The sequence below is a fragment of the Cololabis saira genome, chromosome 13 (genome assembly GCF_033807715.1).
Source record: "Cololabis saira isolate AMF1-May2022 chromosome 13, fColSai1.1, whole genome shotgun sequence".
Lineage (NCBI taxonomy): Eukaryota > Metazoa > Chordata > Actinopteri > Beloniformes > Belonidae > Cololabis > Cololabis saira.
In genome coordinates, this window is record NC_084599.1 from 13,485,435 (window position 1) to 13,512,953 (window position 27,519).

Below are 27,519 nucleotides of genomic sequence, written 5' to 3' on the forward strand. Positions count from 1 at the left end.
TTATAGCAGCGTTTGAATAGCCTGATGTTCTTGCAGACCTTCACACTTTCATCAAGACTGTTCCAGAGTGTTATACCATACACTGAAATGCACATCTTTTTCAATGTAGTATGAGCCATTGTCTGTTTAAAAGTGTGTTTATTCCTTTAAATCATGAATACCATCTCTTTTCCTAAATAACGTTTGGATGTTTCCAGGTAAACTATTGTTCCAGGCTTTAAACATGGTCTGTGCCGTTTTGAATTTCACCAAATCTGGAAACTTGAGCAAATAAGAATTCAAGAGTGACCTTTGAGAACTAATTCAGCCCCAAACTACCAGAGGAGGGCAGTAATACGCTTGGATGCGTGGAAACTGCCGGAAACACAAAAGCAGGAGAAGAAGAAGCGGCAGCGGGACCAATCAGAGGAGGGTTCTCATAGGAGGAACAACTCCCGCCAATTCCGACTGGGGAGCGCGAGGCGGCAGCGGTGCTCCGGGACGGACGGCGGAGATGCGGGAAAACCTTTAACTATGTTCTTATAGCAAACAAACTAGTACCACACTTCTTTTAAGTTAGATACACGGCGTGTCCGCTGTCGGCGACCGGCTGCTGGTGCTGGAGTGGAGCTTGTTTGGCCTTTAACAGAGGTTTGACCGGCGGACGTCGAGCAGGAAGCCCCGGGCTAGAGTTGTGATGCTGGCGGCGGAGACTCCACCTGCAGCGGCCACCCCGCACCGGAGAGGTACGCTGTCCTGGAGCCTGGTTAAAGTACCAACAAGATGGTACCATATTTACCAGTATCCGTCTGAAGAGCCGCTTTGTTTGTAGGAAAGTTTACAAACAAAACGGTGACAGTAAAAGACTTCTTGGTTGCACAAAGGCAACTTTTAAGTCGGTGCCAGCAGTTTTGCCGTTTTATGTTGAGATTAACATTGTTACAAGCCAAACTTGAAAGGTTTTGGATGTACAAATATGTCATTAACTTATAATGTATACAGCTAAGCTGTTATATATACATGTATATACCAGTGGTGTGCTACATGCTAGTGGGGGCTGGTTTCATGTCAAATAACAAACATGGATGCTTAAAGACACACGTCTGCTTTAAACTGGTGGCAGTTTATTCTTACGTAGTTGTGCTTAACTCTTAAAAACGTCCTGTTCTGCTGTAGTTAGGGTTGCCAACTCCCTCAAAAATAACTGAGGGGAAGTTACGGCCGATTGCCTTCACCTTTCATGGCCTGGTGGATTTTTTAACCCCTTTTTTTGTGACTGAATCCATTTTTTTTAACTATTTGACTCGAAAAGTGCAAACAGAAAGTCTGTAGACAACTTGTAAACATATCTGTGCGCCAAAGGCCATGACTGTAGCTACAGTTGTAGTAAGACAGATAAATAACTTATGAAATCAACAGCTCAATGCCATTTTCCATTGGTATTTATGACTATTGTTTGACTCTCTCAGTAATACGGGACAAAGTGCGTCTCTTTTCAGCTCAATACGGGACGATTCCGTGTTTCCAGGGCAACCACCCTGTAGCTGTAGTTGCTTTAGGGCTGGTAGCTCTTTAGTAGCTCTGCTGCTCTGAAATGGTGACTGGTGTCGCATTGATCATTAACGCCAGTGATAGTCCGACAATGCTGCTCCGATGTCCTTGATTAAACAGGTAAAGGTCGCAGCGTTGGCCTGTGTTATTACAGGCGGTTTTCAGGCGGCCGTCCTGGTGTTTATGGGCCAGCAGCCCGGGCTGGGCCTCTGGCTCACACCGGTTGGCGGGAGAGCAAATCAAACACGGCCACTACATCCACCGACACACCGCGGTGTTGACACGACGACCGTACAAAGACCTGCGGGCCCAGAGAGGACTGCATTAGTACCAAAACACACAAGCTACATAGGCAGAGGCGTCAAAAGTATTCACATTCATTACTCAGGTAGAAGTATAGATACTAGAGTTTAAAAATACTCCTGTAGAAGTTGAAGTATCAACTCAAGTTTTTTACTCAAGTAAAAGTATAAAAGTACTGGTTTCAAAACTACTTAACGTATAAAAGTAAAAGTAATGTAAGGGGGGAAAAGCCATTAAGGACAAAAGCCATTGAAAATGAATGCATCTTAGTATAATGCAAATATATTAAAGAACCATATATGTGTACTATTGAGCATTAACATGTGTTTCAGAGAGCAGGAGATATGATGACTACCTGCCTATAAGTATTGTAATGGTACAAAAAGTCAAACTTCAGAGGTGTGTTATCATTTATCCTAACCTTTATTGGAATGTACATCCAAGTTTAGTTGCAGGAATCTGAGGGAACGGATGTAAGAACAAAACTGGACAAGAACATCTGAAACAACCACAACCAAATTCACTCTATCCGGATGGAGCAATTTAACTGGATAGTTTTTATTAAAGGCCGAAATGAAATAGAGTAACGAGGCTGTTTTTAAAATGTAAGGAGTAAAAAGTACAGATAATTGTGTGAAAATGTAAGGAGTAAAAGTAAAAGTCGTCTGAAAAATAATTACTCCAGTGAACCAAAATTTCTACTTAAGTAAGGTAACAAAGTATTTGTACTTTGTTACTTGACACCTCTGTACATAGGCATCAATAGGATGACACGAACCAAGGTTTTAACACATTTTAATGTTAATAAAAGTTGTATTTCACTGAGTGAGATTTAATTATTATCAAGTAATGGGGATGGTTTTGGGCAGTGGGTGTCTAGGTTCAGTTGTTATGCCTTGTGTAATAAAACCAGCTGTTGTCAAAACTTTGTCATTTTTTTTAAAGATGTATTTGTTTGTTGGTTATATTGATGCCCATTCATTATGGTTTACTGGATTTAAAGAAAAAATGTAGACATTTCTATATTGTGATCTGCTTATGTTTTTCTTTTTCAGGTATGGATTGTAAGTCGGGTAACAATGCTAACAAGAAACTAGTTCAAGGTAAATGTATTTAGTTTTTATTTTTAATTCACAGAAAAACTAAGCCCTCATGAAGTAGAAAAAGGGAGATTTTCAGAAATATTATTTGAACAGTCTTTGGGGCAAAACATGGAAAGGAAACATCAACTCACACAAAGTGAGTCAGCATAATGGTTTACAGTAAAATATATGGATACACCATTGATTTAAAAATAGAAGAAACCTCATTTTATTTTTCATTTTCCCCGAATAGAAAAGGTTAACAATAATATCTGTTTATTTGATCAGGATTATTTATGAATGCGAATTCTTATTGGGTTTTGTTTTTTATATATATATATATATATATACACACACACACACACACACACACACACAATTGTTTGAAGAAGTACTTTTTCTGTGCCCGTCAGATTTTTTTTTTTCCTAGATTTACATCATCATTCAATATATTCTTTGAAATATTATTTTATGAACAATATATAAAAAATGTGCGGCCTAAAATGTCAATTTTTCTGTTTGCAGCGCGTCTTCCTTTCAAACGGCTGAACCCTGAACCTAAAGAGAACCTGCCACCTAAGCGCCCCTGTACCCATCCCTGCCCAGCCACTGCTGTCTCAGAACACAATGAAAATGAGTCCCCTCCACTCTCTGAGCGCAGCGGGCCACCTTTGGTTAATGGTCGTGGGCCACTTGATAGCTTCCTGAGCCGCAAGCGCCTTGCATCCGCTGATGAAAATGTGGTTATTGATCTGACGGAGGACAAGATATCATCCCCTATGAAGTGCCTTGTTTCAGCTGCTCCTGCACCTGCCTCTCCCTGTCTTCCTAAAAAGGACAAGCTTAACTGCAAAAACCAAACTGCCCCTTCTGTGAAACCCAGCTGTGCTAGTGACACTTCTGAAATACCCTCCGCAGACTCTGTTGTAATTAGTGATGAAGAAAATGAGGGGGAAGAAACAACCCCCAGCCCACAGAATGATACAATGAGTTCTGAGAGTGAGCCAGAGGACCAGAGCGAGTCAGGAAATGTTTCCAGTTTAGGAAACGGATCCATTCAGTCGGCATCTTCAGACAGCCCCATATCTGAAAGCTCAGCAGAAAAAAACAAAACGGATAACCAGACGCCCACCACTACACCTACAGTATGTATCACCTGTTATCTGGTTTTGTAAAATCACTAGGAAAGCTAAAGAAAATTGTTTTTGTGGACTTTTTACCCTATATTTATTCAATTCATAATGTGCAATTATTGTTACTTTGACACTTGAAAATGCATTTAACATTTTAAAATCACTATCCAAAACTAGCAATGGAAATCTTTTATAAGTATTCATTATCGTATTTTGCAGACCATTAGGCGCACCGGCTTATAAGGCAATATCAATGAACAGGTCTATTTTCATACATATAACGCACCGGGTTATAAGGTGGATGATAAAACATATAGAGCAAAACAAAACAGTCTGGTAAGTTGAGCTTTATTCAACTCATTCACAATAACTCAGAATATTGTTCAGTTGTGACTGTAAATAATACAGAAAAATACTCACATTTTAAATCATTCGTCTTCCACGAATCCACAAATTAAAAGTGGAGGAGGTAAGCGTCGTACTACGTCCTGTTCTCTGATTGGTTTATCTTTGCCAGTGACAGCGGACACCTGAAGTTAGTATGACGTTGGAACAACGTTGTATTTCAGCGTTTGATTATAATTGGATTATGATACAGATTTGAAAATTAGGTTTTTAGCGTAAACCCAACATTGGCTTGACATCTAATTTATAGTAAGGTAACATTGACTACATGTTGGATGATGGTTACTTGCCAGCACTACATAATTAGTTATCCAACATTGTCTGACTTTGCAACCCGTATTCAACCAAAGACCGATTTTTATACAAGGTCCCTGTGTCATTACCTAATTGTGTCAGTCTTATTATAGTAATGCAGTGACTTTTCATTTTTAAAACAATTATTTATCTGGTATGATGCTGGACAGCAACACATCAAATGGTGTCTTTTACCCCCGTCTCTCCTCAGTCGTTGAAGACCACACCCAAGATACCATCAGATGAGAAAAAGATCAAAAGACGCTCACTGAAGGTGAGAGGAGGAATCTATTGTACCAGCTGTTAGTCTGAATGCCATTTATAATAATCTTGTAACAAGTTGGAAAAACCTGGGTTTCTCTTATGTGTAGAACATGATGCCTGTTGTATTGGGAGGTAGAAAAACTGAACATTTGTAATTTCAGAGCTTACAAGAACAAGAGGAAAGGCTTCGATTGCGAGAGGAGAAGGAGCGCCAGAAGGAAGAGGCCAAAGCTGAAAAAGAGAAGAAGAAAGAAGAAGCCCGTAAAATAAAAGAGGAACGAGAAAGGGAAAAACGGGAGAAAAAGGAAAAGGATGACAGAGAGAAACGGGAGAAAAAAGAAAAAGAAGAAAAGGAAAAGGCAGATAGACTAAAAGAAAAAGAAGAACTGCGTAAATCTAAGTTAGAGTACGTAATGCATGAGCTTTGTTTTTCGGAAAATGTTTTTGTTTTCTCTCAATGTCATGGAATTGGATGATATAAAAACAGACATTTTATGTTGTTGAAGTTGCATTTTACATTTGTATTAGGGCTAAGCTAGAAGAAAAGCGGAAGAAAGAAGAAGAGAAGCGAATGAAAGAAGAGGAAAAGCGGTTGAAAGAGGAAAAGGACGTAAGTCAGGCATAGGAATATTTATATAAACTATCTTAATGGTGTTAATGTCTTTTTAATGTAACAAATTGATCATGGAATAATGTGTAGCATTTTGTTTGCTTCACAGCGTCTTAAAGCAGAAAAGGCTGAAATTACAAGGTTTCTACAGAAAGCCAAACTCCAACAAGCGCCAAAGGTTTGTAGATCTCCGACGTTATTGCAGTTGAATATTAATTTGGTTTCTTTCTTTATTATGAAAGTGGCTTCACATCTAAAGTTTGTCTTTTTTTTCTTTAAATAATAACCTTTTTATCAGTGTATATCTCATGAAACACAAATGAGTCCCTACTTTTAAACCCATCACTTACATTAGAAACAGTGAGCTGCTGTTCTTCTGGTGCGTGAAACTTCAGTCCCATTGTTTTTTTTTTTTTGTTCTCTTGTTTTGTTGTTTTTCCCTGAAAGCTTGTGATTATGTTGATGTGCATGAGCGTAATATGTTATTTCAACTGAAATACATACCATTATCTTCTGTTCTGCTGTTCTCAACTATTTCATTCAATTTCTTAACATTAGTGATATCCCATTTCCTTTTTTTAATTGCCTTTTTTTTTTTTTCCTTTCAGATGCTTGCAGCTGCTTGTGGGAAGTTTGCTCCATTTGAAATAAAAGGAAACATGACTCTGGCACCGCTGTGTAGGGTTCAGTGTAAGGGCTCTGTTCTGGAGGAGCTGGACCAGTGTTTGTCAAATCCTGCTGAAAACCCAGACGCACTGAAAGATTGGATAAGGCAAAAACCGAGACGATTCGGGCCCACCAAACCCAGACGGACAGAGTCAAACAGGTGAGATATATATATATATATATCCCTACTCCACCCGACAAGAACATATAACAATGTGTCAGCAAACATCTGATACCAGAGCCATTCAGATTAAAAATATCTATATTAATTGTTTTATTGGTAACAATTCACCTAAAAGAAAATGTGATTACTTTTAGGGGGTATTTTGTAGCTATCTGGCAAGTGGAAATGCAACCAAACATTTTACAACTTATTTATTCTCCACATATCGTCCTGTTTTTCAGTGATTGTATAGCTGTGGAAGGGACAAAACCAGAAGGAGTACCAGACCGTAAACACTATGGACCCATGAAGCTCCTGCAGTTTCATGCGAACTACCGTCCAGCATACTGGGGCACTTGGAGTAAAAAAAGTTCACATATCTCACCTCGCTGCCCTTTGAAACAAGACAAGGTACTACGTGTTTGTTTTTTTGTTTGTTTTTTTTTCTCCCTAGTTTTGTGTATTTTAAGCATTATTATTATTATTTAAAGCAGAAAGACATCTGAACTGACTGAAAACCATGACTACGGAACTATGGTTTCAGTCTGTGTCATTTTAGCGTTTATTCAATAAAGGAATTTGTCTGATGCCAAGAGCTGTCTTCTGCCACCACAGGATTTGCTTGACTATGAGGTGGACAGTGATGAAGAGTGGGAGGAAGAGGAGCCTGGAGAGTCCTTGTCTCACAGTGAAGGGGTGAGTTTTATTAGAGGACTAATGATGCTTTTTGAACGGCAACAATACTGGGGAGGTGCACGTCCTCAGACCTGTGTTCTCTGCAAACCTCCACATCTCATAATTTTGTTGCTTCTTTCTTATAAGGAAATAACTCAATGTGTTTGTAGTATTTGGTTATATCTCATACTCTTGTACCTTGAACTAGACATAACAGTATAAAATCAATTGAGTTAGAGGAGTTTAACTTTTTAAAGTTTTTCTCATTGATAATCTACAGGAGGATGAAGAAGAGGGAGGTGACGATGATGACGATGATGGCTTTTTTGTTCCTCATGGCTATCTTTCAGATGATGAAGGGGCACTTGAAGAAGAGGTACAAGCAGAGTTGATGCATTTATTTTCAGTAGCTTTCAAGTTGCAGTTTGTTGAAACTGCTCCTATATAAGGGGTCTCTTTTTCTGAGCAGCCATTAAAAAATTTGCAGCCTGCAAGGGGCACGGTGGCGCAGCAGGTAGTGCAGCCGTCTCACAGCAAGAAGGTCCTGGATTCAATTCCCGCCGGGGACGCTGTGGGCGCTGAAGTGTGTGTTAGTTCCCTCATGACTTCAGCTCCCACACCCTGGGTGGGGTTGGTGAAAGGGCCTTTCTGTGTGGAGTTTGCATGTTCTCCCCATGTTCCCTTGGGTAGATAATGTGAGCTACCCTCACAAAAACATGCAACAGTCCTGCCCCTGATGGGGTGGGGAGGATCTGGCCAGAATAACGTGATCCTTCCACGCGCTACATCCGGCCAGAGAAACCCCACCCTGTCTGGTGAAAAGATGCGGCCTGCTCACTCCTCAGGTTAAGGAGGAGACCTGAGCTCAGTGCAGGGCCCTCCCGGGACTGAGCACTGGGTAGTAAAAATGGGAAAAAATCGGGGATTAAAAAAAAAAATTGCAGCCACTTTTTATAATGGTTATCACGTTTCAGTTCTTTCACTGGTTAAAATTAATATTTGTTGTAAGTGCATATTGAATATTAATATATGGTGCAGTTCCATTAATGGGGTTTCTTGGTAAAGCCAGTTCCTCTCCTCCGCCCAATCTTCGTCTCCATTACACTGTAGCGTCACACAAACTGACCGAACAAACAATACTGCTGACCACGTGATGGTGGTAATCTGCAGTTTTTGCTTTTAATAAATGGCCAGGAGAGCCAAGAAGACTTGAGCAAAAGAAGGAACAAGACGAAACAAGTAAAAATGGAAATGGTAAATGGAACAGAGATGTTTCTTGCATTTTTAACATATGGGGGTAGTGATTGACAGATCAGGAGAGACACTTCCCCACCTTTGCCCTTTGCCAGGTAGTTCCTCTAGGCAAACTGGAGTGCCTCATTTATTACAGGAACATTTTCCATCACACAATGTTTCCAGCGGCCACTTTTGCAGAACTACTCCTGGGAATGGAGACGTGCGTCAACTGAAAAACTACCCAGAACCCCCGCTAATGGAAACGCACCAGTTGACTTGGTACTGATTGAAGACGCAACAATTATGAGACAGGAGGCCTGTGACAAGACAAAATTAAAAAGGCAGATTTTCTGAATAGAATCAATACATTTTTGCGTCACATGGTCCCAGTTGAGTCTCTTATTTGATTTTAGAAACATTTAGGGGCATTTAAAGCTGGAATACTAATTTTGTTTTTATAAGAGAGTAGGATTCAATTATTGTAATTTATAGTGTAACCCTGCACCACATTATTTTTTATCATGACTAGAATGGTGTTTCTTCTTGTGCTTTTCTGTCCACCTCCAAGCCTTCAGCTGTCATATAGGCTAATAATACTAATGTAGATATGTATTTGATAATTAAAAATGTCTTACAAAATCTGATGTGTAATGGGATTATCCCATTTGTGATTACTTTTGATGAGTTTGTGTATGGTTTGGTAACAAACGTGCATGTTCCCAGGAGGGTGGGGACATGGAGAAGCAAAAACTACGCCAGTCACTGAAAGCAAGAGAATGGGATGAGCTGATGTCCACTAAGAAAAAAATGAAGGTGCTGGAGCCGGTGGTGCGAGGCTGCGTCTGGGAGGGAGAGGGACCTGGTTTTGATCCCTTCCAGTCTTATGCCGTGTGTATGGTGGAGCCGTTACCTAAAGCAGACACCAGCCCCAGTCCAGAGGAGCTGTCCAAGAAGAGTCAGAGGGATGCACAGTGTAAGTTTACATTTTCTTAAATGTATGGGTTAAGGTGGACAAACACATTTTCTTTGGTACTATTGATTTGTAACTTATAGCCTATACACGTTTCTTTCGACGGAAGGTGCTCTTTGATGGTGTGATGCTTATTACATGGTTTAGATTTGGAGTTTGTTTAGTGTCCCCCACCAGAAGACACTGTCTCTCTTTAGCCTGATCTGAATTACTGGCAAATTTTGTCAGTTTTGGTCTTCCATAGAACCGTGCCGAAAGGGGAAAACACTCAGAAGATTGTTGATGTAGTTGCCCACAGCAAGATGTCCAAGGCGTCACCAGTGCCACGCAGAGCTCTTTTCCATTACCATTAGATTCTTCGCAAAACCAAATAATGAAAAAAAAATGGAAATGGAATGTAATGGAAACGCCACTAATTTGGAAAAAGTCCTGAATATTGCATAAACCTTTTAATGCTTCCAGGAGGTTTTTCCTGATAAATTCGATAATCCACTTATTTGCAAAAGTGTAATGGAAATGCCTTTTGCGAATTTCCACGTTCAGCACTGGATGTGACGTAACTGGTCAATCTAAAGTAATGAAAATCTAGCTGTTTTTGGCCTCATTAATACGTTGTAGTTGTCCTGTACCACTACTTAATCAATATACATTGGGGCTTTGTCTCTGAATAATCATTGGAATGATCATCTTCATCATCTGGCTATTTTATCAATAGCTGTAGCAGCAATCGCAATAATTTATCAAAGACTAAGTCCATTTTCTTGATATATTCTTTTTCGTTGTTTTAAAGAAGAGGTCTCACAGGATCCAATATGCAGAGATTTATGAGAATTACACTTATTCAAAAACGGCGATCAATGGAAACAGACTCCCCTTTGCAACAATACCGTTGTCATACTTCAGAGATCAGAGCTTCGGTTTTCTTTTGTGCAAAAGTGTCATGGGAACATGGCTACAGACTGCTGAAATGCTGCAGGACATCTGCTGTGTGGCTACACGTTGTTCCATAAGTCTATCCCCTCGTTGACCATCATTGTTTTTATCTATTCGACTATATGAAGTGTAAGGCGTAGTGCTCCCTGCTCTGCCTGTAGTGTGTTGGTATTACAAGAAAACTGGAAGGACCTGACTATCCATAACATTTATGTGGCATTATATGATCCGTCTATGCAAACACCTCTGTGGGACAATTTTTATTGTCCATGTAATAAGTTGCATTGACAAGTTTTTACAGCTCTAATTTGCATTTCACCTGCTTTCAACCAGTTACAGCAGCTAACGTCTGTCTCCCTCAAATAATCTCTGTTCTCATGTACTTTATTATAACACGTCTGCACTTATTTACTTTTTTCAATGAATTTATCACGCAAGACTATAGCCCCTTTAACATTGACAGATACCCTGCATTTAATGCGCAGATCTAGTGTGTTGCCTGTCTTTTTTACATTGACCGATGCAGGGTGGCGTGTCGAGCTGGTCCCTGGAATAATTTGCTTTAGAGGGTAGGGCTGGGGATCGATTCAAATGTCAAGAATCGATTCCGATTCTTAAGATTCAGAATCAATTATCAAGATTCGATTCGATTCCGATATTGATTTGGGTTAGTGTTATTAAAACTTTTGAGGTGTTGCATGAATTATATGACTGTAGTTATACAAAATATTACTACTAGTATTATACTGAGATTAAACAGCCAGTATTGCAGCTAATGATGCTGTAAGGACCAATCAGCTCCCAGAATGCTGATAGAACTGCTTTTAGAAACATCATGTGGCTAAGAATTACCAAACAGATCCAGGGCAGCAAACAGAGACGGATGAAATCGGTTTTATTTAAAAAAATAAAAAATAAAAATATACATAAATAAATAAAAGAGAAAAAAAATCGATCTTTAGACATATTAATCGATTTTTAGGAATGAATATGCAAATCGATTTAGAATTGGGAAATTTATTTTTTTCAACACAGGCCTATTAGAGGGTACACTTAACCGCGGGTCAGGTCAGAACTAGAGCAGGGTGTCGGGTCAAGGGTCAATGGAGGGATTTGTTGATCACGTAACAAGAGCACAACCCACCAGTTCCATGGAAAAAAATGTATCATGCATAGGCCTGTTTTTTATTTAATGTATTTGTTTGTGAATTGACATGATCAAATTCCAGCTTTAAAGGGTTCATGAAAATACTAATTTAAATAATTCAACATTGGTAGTTTTTATTATCACACAGAGTAAGTTTGCCTGCCATTTTTACCTGTACCACACTTTAGTTTAGTTGCTAGGTTTTAGATATAGCAGGTGTGATGGAGATATTACTCTCTGGCCAATCAGTGGCCTGCAGTCTGGGGATGTAATTTCGGCCCAACTCAGCTCAGTTGGAGCCTCAGCCAAGTAGGTGCGAAAAAGTAGATACTGACCAGGAGAAACTGACCAGGAGAAACTGACCAGGAGAAACTGACCAGGAGAAACTGACCAGGAGATACTGACCAGGAGATACTGACCAGTACTATCACCCAGTGGAAACCTCTTCAAACGGAGTGGTGCTGAGCTGAGTGGGTAATAGTGGGAAAGGGGCTAAAGGTAGTAGAGACCTGCAAGGGTTTAAAAGGATTTCTAGCAACATATGTCTGCTACCAGGGGCAGCTGCTCTGCTGAGCAGATGAAGGTGAAGGAAGAAAAGCAAGTGTTTGTGCTGGTTGTGTTATTATAGTTATCTTTTTTTGTTCTAAGTATTTTTTTTTTCCATTCAGAGTTGCTTAGTTGGCAACAATAAGGCAAAAGTAGTGAAATATGCAGCTTACCATTTCACCTGCAAGTGTAGAGGTGAAGGTAGCAGGACTAAACCACTAATAGTAAATGCACACTGGCTCAGTTTATAAGGAGAAAGAGCTGCAGATTATGACCATGAATTGTGTAGTATGATTTTAAAGTAATTTCAAAAATGTTGAGAATTAAAAAAAAAAAAAAAAAAAATTAAGTACCAGCTGTTTTGTAACAAATTACTTTAAATGTTGATAAATGTGCATTACTCTAACACATGTAATATTTCTTTCTGACAGTACTCGGCCAGCTGCTGCCTCTGCTGCATGGAAATCCCAACAGCTGCAAAACGATTATCAATGAGTTTCAAGAGTTTTGTCGTCAGCAAAACTGCTCATCTTCACCTGCTGATATATCCAGCCCTCAACCAGAAAATATTCCCAGCAGGTAAAGCTACACTGACTTGAGAGTTTGTCCTGTTTAACATCTGTAGTGGTCCCAGCCAAAAAGACATGCTTTCTTTGGTTAAATTGTATCCCCCCTCCCCCCCCTCTTTCATCAGAATACACCTCAAGCGGCTCATCAAGAACAATGCTGTTTATGAGAAGCGCTCCGTTTACAGACGCTGCTGCTGGTACGTGCACACAGAGGTCGTGTCCAGTTATGGACAGGAATCTCTGCCAGTTCCCTGCAAGTGGACCTACCTCACCACAGGGCCCCGAGACGAGTCCCGTGAAGAAAACCAAACAGCCACAAATGCCCAGGGAAACTCTCCCACGACACCCCAGTCCACCTCATCCTCCAACAAGAAGAAGAGCACTGGCAACTTGTCCATAACCAAGTTCATGAAGAGATGTCCTGATCCTGAAAAGGTACTCAAAGAGCACATGGCAGTTTAAAGTAGATACAACTGTTTTTTGGGGGTTCTTTTACACCTTCTGCTATGGTTCCAGGAATGTATTTATCTATTTATTTATCAATCTCTTTTCTTCTTTTTTTTTAAAGACGGAAGCGATGGAGACTGATGGTTTTCAAGCCGACACTGAAGAAGATGTTGAGGAAGACTGTATCATTATCTCTTCATAGATTGGTGAGTTACCCAGAAACAATGAAGTAAAAATAATTGCTTGTCAGCATTCTCAAACGTTGACATTATTGTTGTGTACAAAGATTGGGTTGGTTTCTGTTATTGTGTTTGTTGTTTTTTTGGATATGTGAAGTTAAAAAAAAGGAACAAAGGAAAATCATTTTTTGTTTTCTTTTTTTTGATCCAATTAAAACTGTTTAAACTAAGGAAAAACATTCAACAAAATGTCATTTTAAAAGTGAAAAATATGAGGCCTGCTTAAATTCTAACTAATCTTTCTAATCTTTTATTCAGTTAAATCAGAAACATACACAAAACAATTCTGTCCTCCTTCCTTATTTGTCCTTTTCGTTTTTTTTTTTTTTCTTTAATTTTTTTCAAAGCCTTTTTCTTTTGTTGAATCAATAACAGTGGAATGATGTGTTGCCATGCTTGACGTGTATAATCATGGGGTTTCTTTGTGTTGCAATGCCAACATACCGTCTCCATCTTGACGGCGCTTGAATAAACCATGTCTCATCTAAGTTTAATTATAACCTATGCGGTGGAACTGCTGGTGTACGTCCACTATTAAGACTGACCGTCTGAGGTGGCAACTTTTTTGTGTGTGTGTAATTTTGTTGCTTTTTAACCATGTGCATATTTAATGAGATTGGACGGTAGAACTTTTAAACATTTGTCAACACTATGGGGGTATCTTGTCCATAACACGAACATAAGGACCATATAAATGACTAGATTAAGCTGTAACAGTTACTGTTTCAAATTACAGCCCTTGAAAAATAAATCCCAGCCACATGTAAACTGCTGCAAACGGACTGACGAGACACTGAATCAAATGGCACCATTACAAGACTACGTAACAATCCTAAATGCTTTTTCAAGTAACAAAATAGACTGTCGCACAACTTTTTAATTGATTGGATTTCAGTTGAAACATTTTTTTTTTCTTCACTTGCATTTAATTTCATCAACACCAACAATAAATAAATGACATACATAACAACAAAAACAACTTAAATGACAGCACAGGACAGTCCATATAGAGTTTGTACTGCACTTTGGTCCAGCATTAGTTATTAGTAGTACGCTACTGTAACACGGGACCAGCTCCTTCTGTCATGGTCTACAGGTTATAGTAAGCACAGTAGACTGGTCAGTTCTTAAAACTAGAAGAACCATCTGGGTACTTTTAACACACTGCATACTAGGGGTGTAACAATATATCGTGCCACGAAATTTCGCGATACAAAAACGTCACAATACGTGTCGTGGAGGTGACAAAGTGTATCGCGATATTGGGTTATTAATATTAATCTATTGTGTTGACTAGAAAAGCGCATCCGACCGCGACCGCACCTCGACCCGGGAACCAAAATCTCACTCCGCTCAGAAGAAACTAGTCCCGTCTTGTGGTCCCGTTTTGAGGTCTGAACTTTTACTTATGTAAGGCTGGTGTAGAGTTAAGCCTTACCTTATTAAATTAAACCTTTTTTGGGGTCGTGAGTAGGATAAACACGCAGGCAACTTCTGCTGAGCTCCAGTGTACTTTAATGTCCGCTCAACAGCGTAGGATTTTAGAACATCAACACAACACCTAGTGCCGTACTGTGGCGTATCACTCCGCCCAATCTAAAACAGACTAATCAATACAGATAAACTGACTAGTGTCATTATAGTCCCTGATTTACATCAGAATATAAAGAATATATTTATAAAATAATGAACCCTGAATTACCAAAATAAACTTCTTAACAAAAATAAATCTCCTCTTACGGATATAATAAGGTGAGCATGAATCAATCTTTTTTTATGATGCAAAATTGTATGTATTAATTTACTTTTATTTATTTAATTTTAGTTGTTAAATTAGAAAGAAAAAAGTCAAATCATACATGAGAGAAACTATTCAGTTTGTGTCAAAATATGTTTACTGAAGATGCATAATGCAAACCTGACATTTACTTTTAGTTCAGTTTGTGGAAAATGGTTGGCCTGGCTTTCTCTTTAAAACTTAAACAGTTATAAAGCATTACAAACTGGAACAATAGGGCAAACGTACAGCATTGTTTTGTATTTTGTGTCTTTCAAATAAAAGACAATTTTTTCCAGTCATATGTTCCTCATTCAAGGTTGTTAGAAAAATACTGCTATAATATCGTATCGTTATCGTGACCTCAATATCGTGAGATTAGTGTATCGTTACACCCCTACTGCATACTATGTTCTATTATTGCATAACCAGTAGGCACTAGTAGCATAGTATGCCGTTTTGAAAAATGTCAAATGTCTGAAACACAGACTACGTTTACATGCAGTCAAAATTCGGGTTATTGCTAATATTCCAGTTACTGAAACATTCGGAATATTCCATTTACATGCGTGAGCAAACAGAGTTATCCCTGTTTACATGGTAATTAATCATTCGGGATATCCCGATCAAACCAGCGGAGCGCAGAGAACGTGATGACGCAATTAGCGTAATTTCTGCTTCCTCTTCCTGTATCCAAATGCTGCTTCGCGCAACTTTTTTGCTCAGCTTCTTGTAAATCTCGCTATCCCGGTACTTTCTACCGTCTACAAATGCAGAAATGTTCATATCCTTCATTACATTTATAAAATGACTAGTCTCCTCCTCATTCCAAAAGTGTGGCGTGGTCTTGCGTTTCCCCGTGTTTATAAGAACTTCCTGGACTCAAAATACCAGGATTCCTTGTGAACAGAGCATGCGCAGAAAACAAATTCATGTTCCGTTTGATGGGGATATTCCGTTAGGTGTTTACATGACTGAATATTCAGTTTTAAAAGGAGTAACCCAGGGGTCATATTGGGCTTTTTAAAAACCGGAATATGAGCAAATTCGGGTTATTCAAAGGGGTTATTGGCGTTTACATGGCCGTGCAAATTTGGGTTATTGCCAATATTCGGGTTTTAAAAGGGTTATTGACTGCATGGAAACGCAGTCACAGTTGAACGGTGCAGACACTTTTTCTTTTTTACTTGATTTTATGTCAAATGCCTCTTGAAGCATATTTCAGCAAATTAATCTTTACTTATTACTTTCTAGGCCCCAACAAAGAGAATCCATCCAGCATGGGATGCTGTGCCATGGGACGGCCCCCTGCAGCCACTCCTGCACTCAGAACTGTTGGAGGACGGGGGAGGCCGTCATTCTGAACAAAGCTGCCCTGCTCCCCACATTTCTCCTTCCTGGATTTTAAACAATGTCCAGGACAGAATCAGTCTTCGAAGACAGATAAATCATTACAAACAGGTGGTTTGCATCAAGTTTCAAGCAGACCGTTTAGTTGGGGCACGTTTTCTAGGTGAATGTTTGTGGCACCGCTTTAGCTGCTGCAGTGGTTGGACAGAGAGGAGCAGAAATGACAGATTTTCACGAGAGGCATTCAAGACGTATATAAAATTGATTACGGTTTTATTAAATGTTGAATTAAGTAACTCTTGTGGGTTTTTTTCCATTATGTCTAACTGTATATAGTTTATAAAAGAAATCTGAGCTAAGAAAAGAGAGGCTAACTGTCCATCTGTACATTTTCACGATTTCATCTGGTTCATTTATTCTGCAGTGTCTCATTCTGACAACTCACTGGAGTAGTTGCAAGATCTGTGCTTGTACAGTAGTCAGTGTTTTTATAAATATGTATTTTCTATATTTTTCAAGAATACTTGAACAGGATAAATTCATTAAACATGAATAAAAGTACTGCACCTTTTTCACATTCCATTTATTCATTCATTGCACTGAAACAAGACAGGAGATTCAGTGAACCACTGCAGCACCAGAAAATAAAGCCTCCAAAATGATCATGAAGCTGAATTAACATTTCTTAAAACCATATCAAATCAATAAAAACTCATTAATTTGACTTTGTATGTTGGATTTTTATTGATTATTCAGGGAGATCTTAATCGGGTTATATAGTGGCAGCTATTTCAACACAATTTTTGTGGGAAGAAAACATTTCCTTGACTAGCAAACACTTTGAAGCTGCCCCCAAAATGATTCATGAATGGATGCTACAGTGTGATTCAAGTAAAATATTCAAGTTTAAAATTTACAATCGAACTAATCCACATAATTTTTATTTATACATTAACCCTTACAATATTACCCCCTGACTAGCAACCAGAATAAAATACCTGATTTACTGTTTTAAGATGAAATTTTAAGTGATTTAAAAGGTTCTTTTAATCTGATCTGTCAAAAAATTTGGTTGATTAAAAATTACTCTTAACCCCCCCCCAAAAGAAATAACATTAAGACACTTTTGTTATATTTTTGTTTATTAAAGAAAAAAAATAAAGTGCCAGCAATCTTTATTACAAGCAGGTTGAAAAGAGAACACGACTGAACATTATATTAAGATCACGACTGCTTAATAATTGTATTAGGTTAGAATTCTGCTCGAAAGATTAATGGCATCTCATGACCTGTCTGGGGAGGGGGACGACAAAGACTGCAGAAATATTTCTTACCACGGATTTGGTCTTGAACTTGCACAAAAACGTGGCTTCAACTCCTGTCTTCACTGACCGATGTTACAATGTGTGTTTGATGCAATACTTATTAAAATTAGGAGATTGAAATAATTTGCAGCAATAACATTTGATTTCTTTTTAAAGATCTAATTCCCTTCCAAGTTTGCATACAACGGTCTGCTCCTTTTCTTGTCGTCAGAGCGAGGTGGTGGCGAGGGCGGAGTGCATCTCTTAAGGAGATGACCACCTTTAACCAGTAATGCACTCTGAACCTTTGAAGTTTGTTGTGTCAGTAATCAAGATCAATGCACTGAAGTGGGGAAAAATAAGAGAAAAAAACTACCAACAATGGAGTGAAGTGTCAAAGTCACCGACCTTAGTCACCCATTAAAACTGAATTTTTGACTGACATGGAAACAATCCTGCTGTGTTCATCATTATACTTAAAACATGTATAAATGGTGCTCAGAACATTAATAGTCCCCTCTATATATTAATTTCTACCTAGTCTAATCATGAGAGGTAGTTGTTGCCTGAACCAATAACAAAAACAAATAATTTGCACTAACATATTTACCATATGTACAACAAAATTAATGTATTAACCTTTATTGATAGAGTTTGAAGGAGTGTATGGTTACTGGGGTAATCTTTAACTCATCCCCATATATAATTCAGCCAATTTTTATACACAGTATCACTCTTATTCCTCGTGTTAAAACACAATGATACTAATTTTTAACAATTTTTTTGTTCAGTGAGTGATGTCTCGAACCGAGATCATGGAATGACAGTTTTTCCCCATTTCACTTAATTTAACTTCAACAAAAACAATAACTAAACCAAACCCCTAAATACCGTTACCGATGAGGTCATTGCTCGCTGTTCACCATGTCAACGTTTACATTTTTGGTTTAAAGTGCAATTACGTTTTTTTGTCCGCACATAAAAGTGCAGTATTAAAGGGTTCCCACCAAAGTGTTGTTTTCTCCCACAGAAGACATTGCTGCTGTAGCATTTTGTTAAAATGTTACCTTGTCATGTATACTGTACCTCCAAAACAGGCTCTTTAAAACGTTTAGCAAATGTGTTGTTTTCTTTTAACCACACAATGTGTTAAAAAAATATTTGGAAAATTAAGTTCATGTGAAAATCCTCCCAAATCTTTGAAATTTACTTTTTTTTTTAATCTTGCGGAAAAGTATGATGACACAAACAAAAACAAGACTCAATAATTAAAGCCACAATGTCCAACACGAGACGTTCATGCTGCCAGTTTCAACAACGGAAATTTACTTCATTACACACATGCCAGAGCAAATTGGTTGTTTGAGGCTTACTGACATTCTTCAATAACTAAAGAATAAATCACTTAGGTAGACAAAGCAATGCTGGAGGTTTACATGTAGGGCACGCTTTACACCTGAAGCTGTTCATAAGGTTTCGAATCGTCCTTCAAAGTGCTTCCAGCTGTTGAAATACAGTATAATACTTGGTTTTGTGCTGCCATTACATTCGTACATGACTGACATTCTCATCAAACCTTCAAGAACTGGAATTGTATCCATTATGAAAGATATTCACCTCTGTTTCATGTTATACAGAAAAAGGGATTTGTGTTTTGAAGCAGCCACAAAACAGATAAAAATCTGCCGTATGACACTAACAAGGGCAAAACTACTGCAGCGCAGAGGACGAACCAGCGGAGGGGGCGTGGCTATGTTTACAGTAAATCACACCGCCAGAACTTAACGGGCTAAAACACTGAGCTCACCTTGAACATTGAGTTTACTTCAAGCCTTTCATAAAGCCACGTAGCAACTTTTAAAAAGCAACTAGAAACAAAGGGCAGGAAGTTACAGGGTAACAGGGTGTCCACAAGCCACATTAACTAAGCTCCGGACTGTTAGCTCAAACACAACACCTGCTGCCACAGTCTGTTTACTACACAGTTTTTATATCCATGACCTCACAAAAACACATACGCGTCCCTTAGCTCGTCCTTTCATCTGTTAGTACGGCTTCCTTCAACACAATGAGCTGCTGCGGCAGCTGCAGTGACCCTAACCCCACATGGACAAGAATGCATGTGCTCAGCAAAACAAGTGCATTGCCTATTACCATTTGCTATTTCTAACCTAAGTTAGAATTTGTAAAAATAAATGTGTCATTATACAAGGGACAGATTTCACCCTGCCAGTGCAAGGGAGGGAGAGTTCAGGGACACGAGCGCGTCCTCTGAGCTCCGCTCAGCTCAGCGACCGGATGTTTTCCAGCATCTCTGGCTTGAGGAGGGCGGGGCTCTTTCCACCTGCAGCGGCGATATCAGCCTGCACAGCCGCATCCCAGCTGAACGTGATCAGGGCAGCAGGGACCTATGACAAATACAAGAAATGTACAGTAGTTAAAATAATATACTGTTTTGTACAATTGAAGAGAAAACAAGTCATTTTTGTCTTAATGCGTAAATTACATACAGGACTGTCTCAGAAAATTAGAATAGTGTGATTTTTCTGTAATGCAATTACAAAAACAAAAATGTCATACATTCTGGATTCATTACAAATCAACTGAAATATTGAAACCCTTTTATTATTTTAATATTGCTGATCATGGCTTACAGTTTAAGAAAACTCAAATATCCTATCTCAAAAAATTTGAATATTCTGGGAATCTTAATCTTAAACTGTAAGCCATAATCAGCAATATTAAAATAATAAAAGGCTTGCAATATTTCAGTTGATTTGTAATGAATCCAGAATGTATCACATTTTAGTTTTTATTTTTTATTTTATTTTATTTATTTTTTTTTTTTTTTTAAATTGCATTACAGAAAATAAAGAACTTTATCACAATATTCTAATTTTCTGAGACAGTCCTGTAAATGTGGTACATGACCTGGTTTGTTTTACTGAAGAAAAAAAAGGTTTTCTAAAAATGTCTTCTTATGAAATGGGTCTGGTGCCCCTCTCATACACAGCTATTTCCACCAGCACAGAATGTACCAAACCAATCACACTTTTTTTTCTATTATACCTTGCATTGCTAGCAATTTCAATCTTTTTGAGTTTCTTCTTTTTCATTTTCTATATTGAAAACACTGGTTTGAGTGATTTTTCATTCCGGTTTGAATGCTGTGTTTCTTGAGCGATTTCTGCTGTTACTTCCTACACTTTTAGCCACCCATTGTGTTCAAAAACCATAGAAACAAGCAGCTGATCAGGATTTCAAAAGCAAACAACATCCAACTAAAGACCCCAGATCCCCAACAAGCTGAAGAGGAAACTTCGACCCGTCTGCTTTGCTTCTGCAGAGCAGGAGTAAAGGAGTAAAGCAGAGTCTTGTCCCTAATAGCGAGTGTAAGATCTTTCAGAGGTAAGATTGGTGAACTTGGAGTGGCGGCAAGGACCCAGCCAGAGTACTAGGAATGCAGAACTGAATCTTTCCCCGAGACGTGGCTGCGACAGCACATTCCTCAACTCCAACATCTCTGACCGGCTTTCAGGCGACCAGAGATTGCTGCAGAATCACGAATAGCTCATCACCAACTTCTTACTGCCAAAAACAGCCATTCATCAACAGTCCGACTCTGCTGCACACCATTTTTGATGTTCTCTGTTGATGCTGGTCTGGTCGTCTGGTTCCTTGGAAATTAATGTAAAATCCAGAGGAACCAGGGTAAGTCTTTGTACTAGGATGGCTGGACAGGCTGCACATATGGTTGCATCAGCAGCAACTTAAAACAGAAATACTGTAAACGCCCAACGCAGTTCACTTCTGAAATACGTTCTGGGAACACAAAGTGCATCGTGTGCATTTGAGCCAAGACCGGTGAATATCAGGAAAAAAACAACACACTGTTTCCTTTTTCTCTTGGTAAACGCTGAAAACTGGTCAAATTGATCATACAGTATCATAGAACATTAGACACAGATTCCTGATCTTTACCAGGTTAACTGTATTTGGTTTCTTTCAAAAGCTTCCAGTTTCAACGCACCAGGTTACACTCTACAAGAGTGGCTTCTTCCGACTCCTGAAGCTTTTGACCTCCTGGAGCGATGAGTTCAAAGGGCTGCCAGCCGTCCACCAGGGACTCCCGCACGAACGAGAAGAACAACGGCAGTCGGTCCCAGGCATAAAACATACCTGGGGAGGGGAGTCGTACATATTTACTGGGGGTAAATGACAAAATTATTTGCCTTTAACAGAGAGAATATATATATATATATATATATATATATATATATATATATATATATATATATATATATATATATATATATACTGTATATATATATTTATTCATTGTCCACATTCAGAAATATGAAGACAAGAGGGAGTTTTACCTTGCAGCAAGTTACCATCAGGGAGTCGGACCCTGAGCAGAGTGTAGTTGTATTTTCTTCTCTCCCTCTGTTCCTCTTTCTCCCTCATGGCTTTAGTGCGCAGCATGGCGTTCTTCTCCACCAAATCACTTCTGAGAAGTAAAAAAAAAAAAAAAGGACTTTACTCTGCCAGCTCACTCTTTAACTCACCTGTAATGGAAAATGTTGGTATAACACTGTCTGTTGCCTGTTTTCAAGTGAACATTCCTATGCCGAGGTCATGTTCCTTTGACACAGAGCCTGGCACAGTTGCCAGGGTGATGGGTGATGTTTTGTCTAGTTTCCCAGCTTCCCAACTATAAGATAACTTTTCTTTAAACACGTTCAGCTCACTCAGGACTGACGGTTCATGTGACCGGTTGGACTGTTTGGCTCCATTCAATTGAATGTTTGTCCTCTTTTCATTAAATCTTCAGAAAGACAGCTGAGGTGTCCTGACATTCTTTTTGAACAACAATTTTTGCCACCACACACCCAGTCAGCATGTTAAACAGAGCAGGACAAGAATATGTTGAATACACTGGCACTGATGGAAAAATAAAATATTTTGTTGAAATGCCATGTTTTTACAAAGTCATCCCAGATGACAGTTTGATGGTGCATAATATGATTGCACAACCTACTGAAAATGCATCATCATTGAGATATTGCTGTTGTAATGTATCACTGATGCTGCAATTAACTTCCCTTCTGTGACTAATAAAGTATTCTTTAATTTGAATTAATTATTTATATTGCAAAAGACTACAAAAAAATGCGCTCTGCCTTCTCACTTTAAACGTCAATAAAATATTTGGCCAATCGGATGGATCCGCACTGCCCTAGACGCCTGCCGCTGATTTAGATGCTAGTGGCTGAGCGATGGGTCATGATGACAGACGGAAAAAAGTGAGGACAATGTGAGCAGAACAAGAACTTGTGGTTGAAAGAAAGAAAACACACATAGATCACACTGCATATTACCTTAAAATATGAGTCAGCACAAGGTTTCTTTTAAATTCTACATTTTACTTTCAGTTTAAATGATTTAACTTATTTCATATTCATGTGTTATAGAAACCCAGGCATTATGGCAATTTCTTTTAATGTTTGATTTAGAGTAGGAGAAACATTTTTAGGGGGAGCAAACGGTGAAAAGCAAATAAGTTGGTTCAGTGCAAATGTAACAGTTGTTTCTAGGTGCAATCTTTTTCAGCATCTTTATTCACTATTTGTTTATTGTTTAAATTAGTAGCATTATAGAAAGACTTCAACACCTACACCTAAGTATTATCTTGTATTAGGGCTGGGCGATTTTGGACAAAATAAAATCCAGATTTTTTTCTCTGAAAACCCGATTTTCGATTTCGATTTTTTTGTAAAACTAAGACAATGGAATAAATTGTTTCAAATATTTTATCTTTATTTTTAAAGAAAAATAGCAAACAAATTTCCCTATTGCGAATGAAGTGCAATTGAAAAATACTGTAAATCCTCCTTGAGTTTAGTAAAGTGACAACATTTACAATTTTCTTGACCAAACAAAAATGACTAGACGAGCTCTGTCTGTAATGCAGCCAGCTGCAAAAAAGGAGAATCGATTTTCCGATTTTCCTTTTTTAAACATCGTCTTGATTAATAAATCCGATTTAGATTTAAAATCGATTAATCGCACAGCCCTACCTTGTATGTTGCAAGTAATATCATTATTGCAATATTCAGCAATTATATTGGGCACCACATGTTTTCCTAATGTCGTGTAACCCTGCCCACAACTCACTGAGCCCGAGGATCTACTGCTGATATTCTGGTACAATACACTCTGGGACACCTACAGTTGTGATGTGCCCCACACGCTGCGACCGCATAATACCTCTGCAGTTGCTCCTTCTTCAGCTCCTCTGCTGACAGGTTGTAAAATTCTGGTGGCAGCTCGAAGCGCTGTGCATTAGGAGAGGGTCTGAAAGCTTGAGGCTGCCTGTCCAGCTGAGCTCTGACCGGCTCTCCTCTCAGAAGACGATCTCTCTGCTCCTTCATGAGCTCCAGGTCATCAGAACTTGGTTCTGGTAACACCAGGAACTCTTCTTCCTCCTCTGATCTCGATGAAAGGGGGACACAAGCGCAAGGTTTTGAATAATAAGTGTCACCAGTGAGTGTAAAAATCCCTGATCAGTGCAGAAAATCCCCAAGCGGAAATAGTTTTAGAAAGCAAAAGGATCCTTACCCTGACCCTCTACAGGAAACATAACACTTATGAAACCCAAAGCCTGCAGGAACTCTCGACTGCCGTCCACCGGACGTACTTTCTCCTGAGACAAACAAAAGGAGTTGCAACATATGCAGGTGCCACATAATGTGTCACATATCAATGGTTCACAGTCAATGGGTGAACGCCAGCCTGTCCCACGCTCACCTGGAACACCTTGTTGCTGAGTTTAATCTTCCTGTATTTCTCCTCCGTGGGGTTTTTACATATATTATCTACATACCTCCAAACAAACAATACAGAAACATGAAATACAGAAAGTCATGAAGAACATAAAGAAAAAAGTCCAACAAAACTATAAAATTACCTTAAATCTGTCATTATAATCTTTATCAATCAGATACGTACTTGCTAATTATGTCCACAGCAACCTTCACTTTCTCTCTGTCTTTGTTAAATGTGTGCATCATCATAACAGAAGCCTCAACTGCATCCTCCTCAAACCGCTGATGGCAGAAACAAAAGCATATCCCATCAATTACATCAGCAGGATACATAATTAGAATTGAGCTATAATAAAAAAAATGTAAGGTTTAGTTTAAAACATACCATTAAAATGGCCTCTTTAATGTGTGCTTCCCTCTCACTCTTGGTCAGCGTGGCTCCAGTAAGTGGACAAGTGAAATACACACCTGACACAGAGAGGCAGGCACGATCTTTCACTGGCACTTTGGATCCCTGCAGAGAAATGAATTCACCATCAATATTAGATTAATCATCCACCAAATAAAACAGTCCGACTCTTGAGGCCCCCGTTTCAACCAGAACATACCTCAGCTGTTGCTGCATTATCCTTTCCAGCCAGTGCAGCTGCTTCAGCCTCCAGTTCTTTTTTAACTACAAGAATGTGCAGAAAAAGCCATACAGAAAGTAAACTTGCAGTTACCAGTCTCTTTCACATGTCAACAAAACATAAATAGCCAAACAAATTGTGTTTTTCTAAATCCAAAATCCTTGTAGTCTAAAGCAAAACAAACACAGTGCTGGTGTTTCAAGATCAGCATTAGGAAGCTTCTTATCTCAATCATCACAGATACATTTTTTTGAAAAGCAACAGTGGAAGCTGAGGAGAAGGCCATTATGAGCACACTACAGCCCTTATGTGACATCCACATAGTAGCCCATATAATTGTACTACTTCAAATGTACCCTGTACCCTCCTATGTGATTTTTTTGCTTGTGTTGTTCTCTCAGATGTAAGCTTTGGAAAAAAGCATCTGCTAAATGACAGTAGTTGTAGTAGTAGTAGAGCAACTGATCAAGCGTTCCAAAAACCCAGCCCTAGACCAGAATAAAACCCCAAATGCAGACAAGTTGAGGCGCAGTCGCCAAGGATATTGTGCAAAAAAGGACAGAGAGCTATTATTTTAACCTGTCCTTTGCCTTGATTGTGATGTGACACCATGTGAAAACCTGGGGAAGTAAAGTGCACCAGCTTGCAGCATTGATAAGAAGACAGCAGCAGTATTGTGTTGCTGGAGACATGCGGTGCGTCCGAAATGCCAAAAAAGGCCGAAAGGCACACTCTTGAGTAAATATCAGTAATATGCATTAATTTGGACGTACTATTCAGAGTGCACACCTCACTTCCTGCCGTTGGGAGGAAGTGACGTGTCACAGCAGCAGTAGCAGCACCGCTCCACTATTTCTCGTTTATCCTGGCCGAAACAAGATGACATTATATAATATTACTATATACGAATATTATAATATTAATATTATATAATAATATCATTATACTTAATGCTTGCTTCAGAAGCAAATTCCATCCCCTCTCCACATAGATTTTGGAGGATGCAAACAGAGAAGAAAGTTTTATAAAGTGTGTCAAGAGTGCTTGAAGTACTTGTTAGTAACAGATGGAGAAGGAGCATCCTGGCATCCCAGATGTTGAACTGTTGGCTACGAACTTCTGTCCACACTGTGACATCATCACAGACACAACTCTCCAGTAGCAACCAAGCCTCTCTCTAAGTTTGTGAACGGTGTTTATCCAATTTATACATTATACTGTATATTTTTTTCTAAGTACTTAACACTGCCGCAATATAATTTCCCTTTGAGGATCATCAAAGTATTTTTCATTCCAATTCAATTCAATTCAATTCAAATGGAACTACAATAACTCGAGAAAAGCACAACACATTTCAGTCAGGTAATGTTCACATATCCCATGATCTGAAGAAAAAAAAAGCTTCACACAAACTCCACATTAAAGCTTCCGAGCAGTGATGAGTATTATTATTCAGAAAAGGCATTGGCAGAGTGGTGGTTATCTGAGCTTGGCTCGACTTTCCCCTGCAGGCTGCGTGTCTCACCCTGGTTCCTGATGGCGTCCTGGGAGGTGTGCACCTTGGGCCGGGGCTGCTGCTCGATCCGGGCCAGGGCTGCAGCCCCGGCCATCTGGGCCCCCTGGCTGGGAGGGCGGCGGTTCTGTTTGCTGGAGCTGCTCTGCACCACCTCGTGGTGGCTGGGGGCACAAACTCAGTCAATAAATACACTCATTGTTATTTACAGTTGAGGCTTCAAGCTCTATTATTACAACCACAAAATGCACTAAGACGCGTAAACAGACAGTATCATTATTATTGAGACGAGAACTGCTGGCAAGGCAAGTTTATTTGTAAAGCACAATTCAAAGTGTAATTCAAAGTAATTTACATCAACATTAAAAGCAGCAAGACACAATTAAACAGTAAATAACAAATAAAATAAAATAAAATAAAAAAATGATAAGAAAAGAGGTAAAATAGTAAAAAACACAAGCTGGGGTTTTTTTTTTGGTGTGTTTTAGTTTTAAATGTTACCACAACATAAGATAATATCCTAAAGTCAGCAGGGCGCCTCCACCGACCAGGTTATATAATGTAAGCCACTTACCAGGTACAACACATTCATAGTTAAAATCCCTAACCACATTGTTTTGATTTGTTTTCAGACATGTTAAAGTCCTGATTAGTCATGACATTAGTCATTAGTCATTAGTCATTAGACTGTCATTACAGTAATTAGTTAGAGCTTATCAAAGTCCACCAACCTGCTCTCTTCCGTTAGCTTCTTCCCGGGCCCCGCTCCTTTAAACTTGATGTCCTTTTTAATATCTTCAAAAAACTTCTTCATTTTATTTCGGTGTCGGTGGAAAAACTCTAGAAAAAACCAAACAGATGAGGAACAGCCAGCTGTACTTAGCTAGGAGGAGGAGAACCAAAACAC

The 27,519-nt window shown here is 39.0% G+C and overlaps 2 protein-coding genes across 3 annotated transcripts; one reads left to right on the top strand and one right to left on the bottom strand.

Annotated features, from left to right (window-relative positions):
* The first annotated feature begins 417 nt into the window (after positions 1-417).
* On the top strand, positions 418-17,063 carry chaf1a (chromatin assembly factor 1, subunit A (p150)). 2 transcript variants are annotated; one of them, XM_061737789.1, is made up of 16 exons: positions 418-725; positions 2,889-2,936; positions 3,441-4,060; positions 4,959-5,021; positions 5,173-5,417; positions 5,540-5,621; positions 5,731-5,799; positions 6,230-6,447; positions 6,693-6,861; positions 7,066-7,146; positions 7,406-7,501; positions 9,085-9,334; positions 12,389-12,536; positions 12,652-12,961; positions 13,095-13,179; positions 16,244-17,063. In XM_061737789.1, the coding sequence occupies exons 1-15, from the start codon at positions 677-679 to the stop codon at positions 13,173-13,175; spliced, it is 2,529 nt and encodes an 842-aa protein (XP_061593773.1). In that variant the 5' UTR covers positions 418-676; the 3' UTR covers positions 13,176-13,179; positions 16,244-17,063. The 2 variants fall into 2 exon arrangements, with proteins under 2 accessions (XP_061593773.1, XP_061593774.1); XM_061737790.1 differs by having other exon boundaries at positions 9,088-9,334.
* Positions 16,918-27,519, bottom strand: ubxn6 (UBX domain protein 6). Its single transcript, XM_061737791.1, has 11 exons — positions 27,344-27,519; positions 26,625-26,776; positions 25,079-25,143; positions 24,856-24,984; positions 24,655-24,752; positions 24,454-24,529; positions 24,265-24,349; positions 23,914-24,133; positions 22,023-22,153; positions 21,674-21,822; positions 16,918-20,051 (listed from the first exon to the last, which is right to left on the bottom strand). Exons 1-11 carry the CDS (start codon positions 27,424-27,426, stop codon positions 19,926-19,928), a joined length of 1,314 nt encoding a protein of 437 aa, XP_061593775.1. The 5' UTR covers positions 27,427-27,519; the 3' UTR covers positions 16,918-19,925.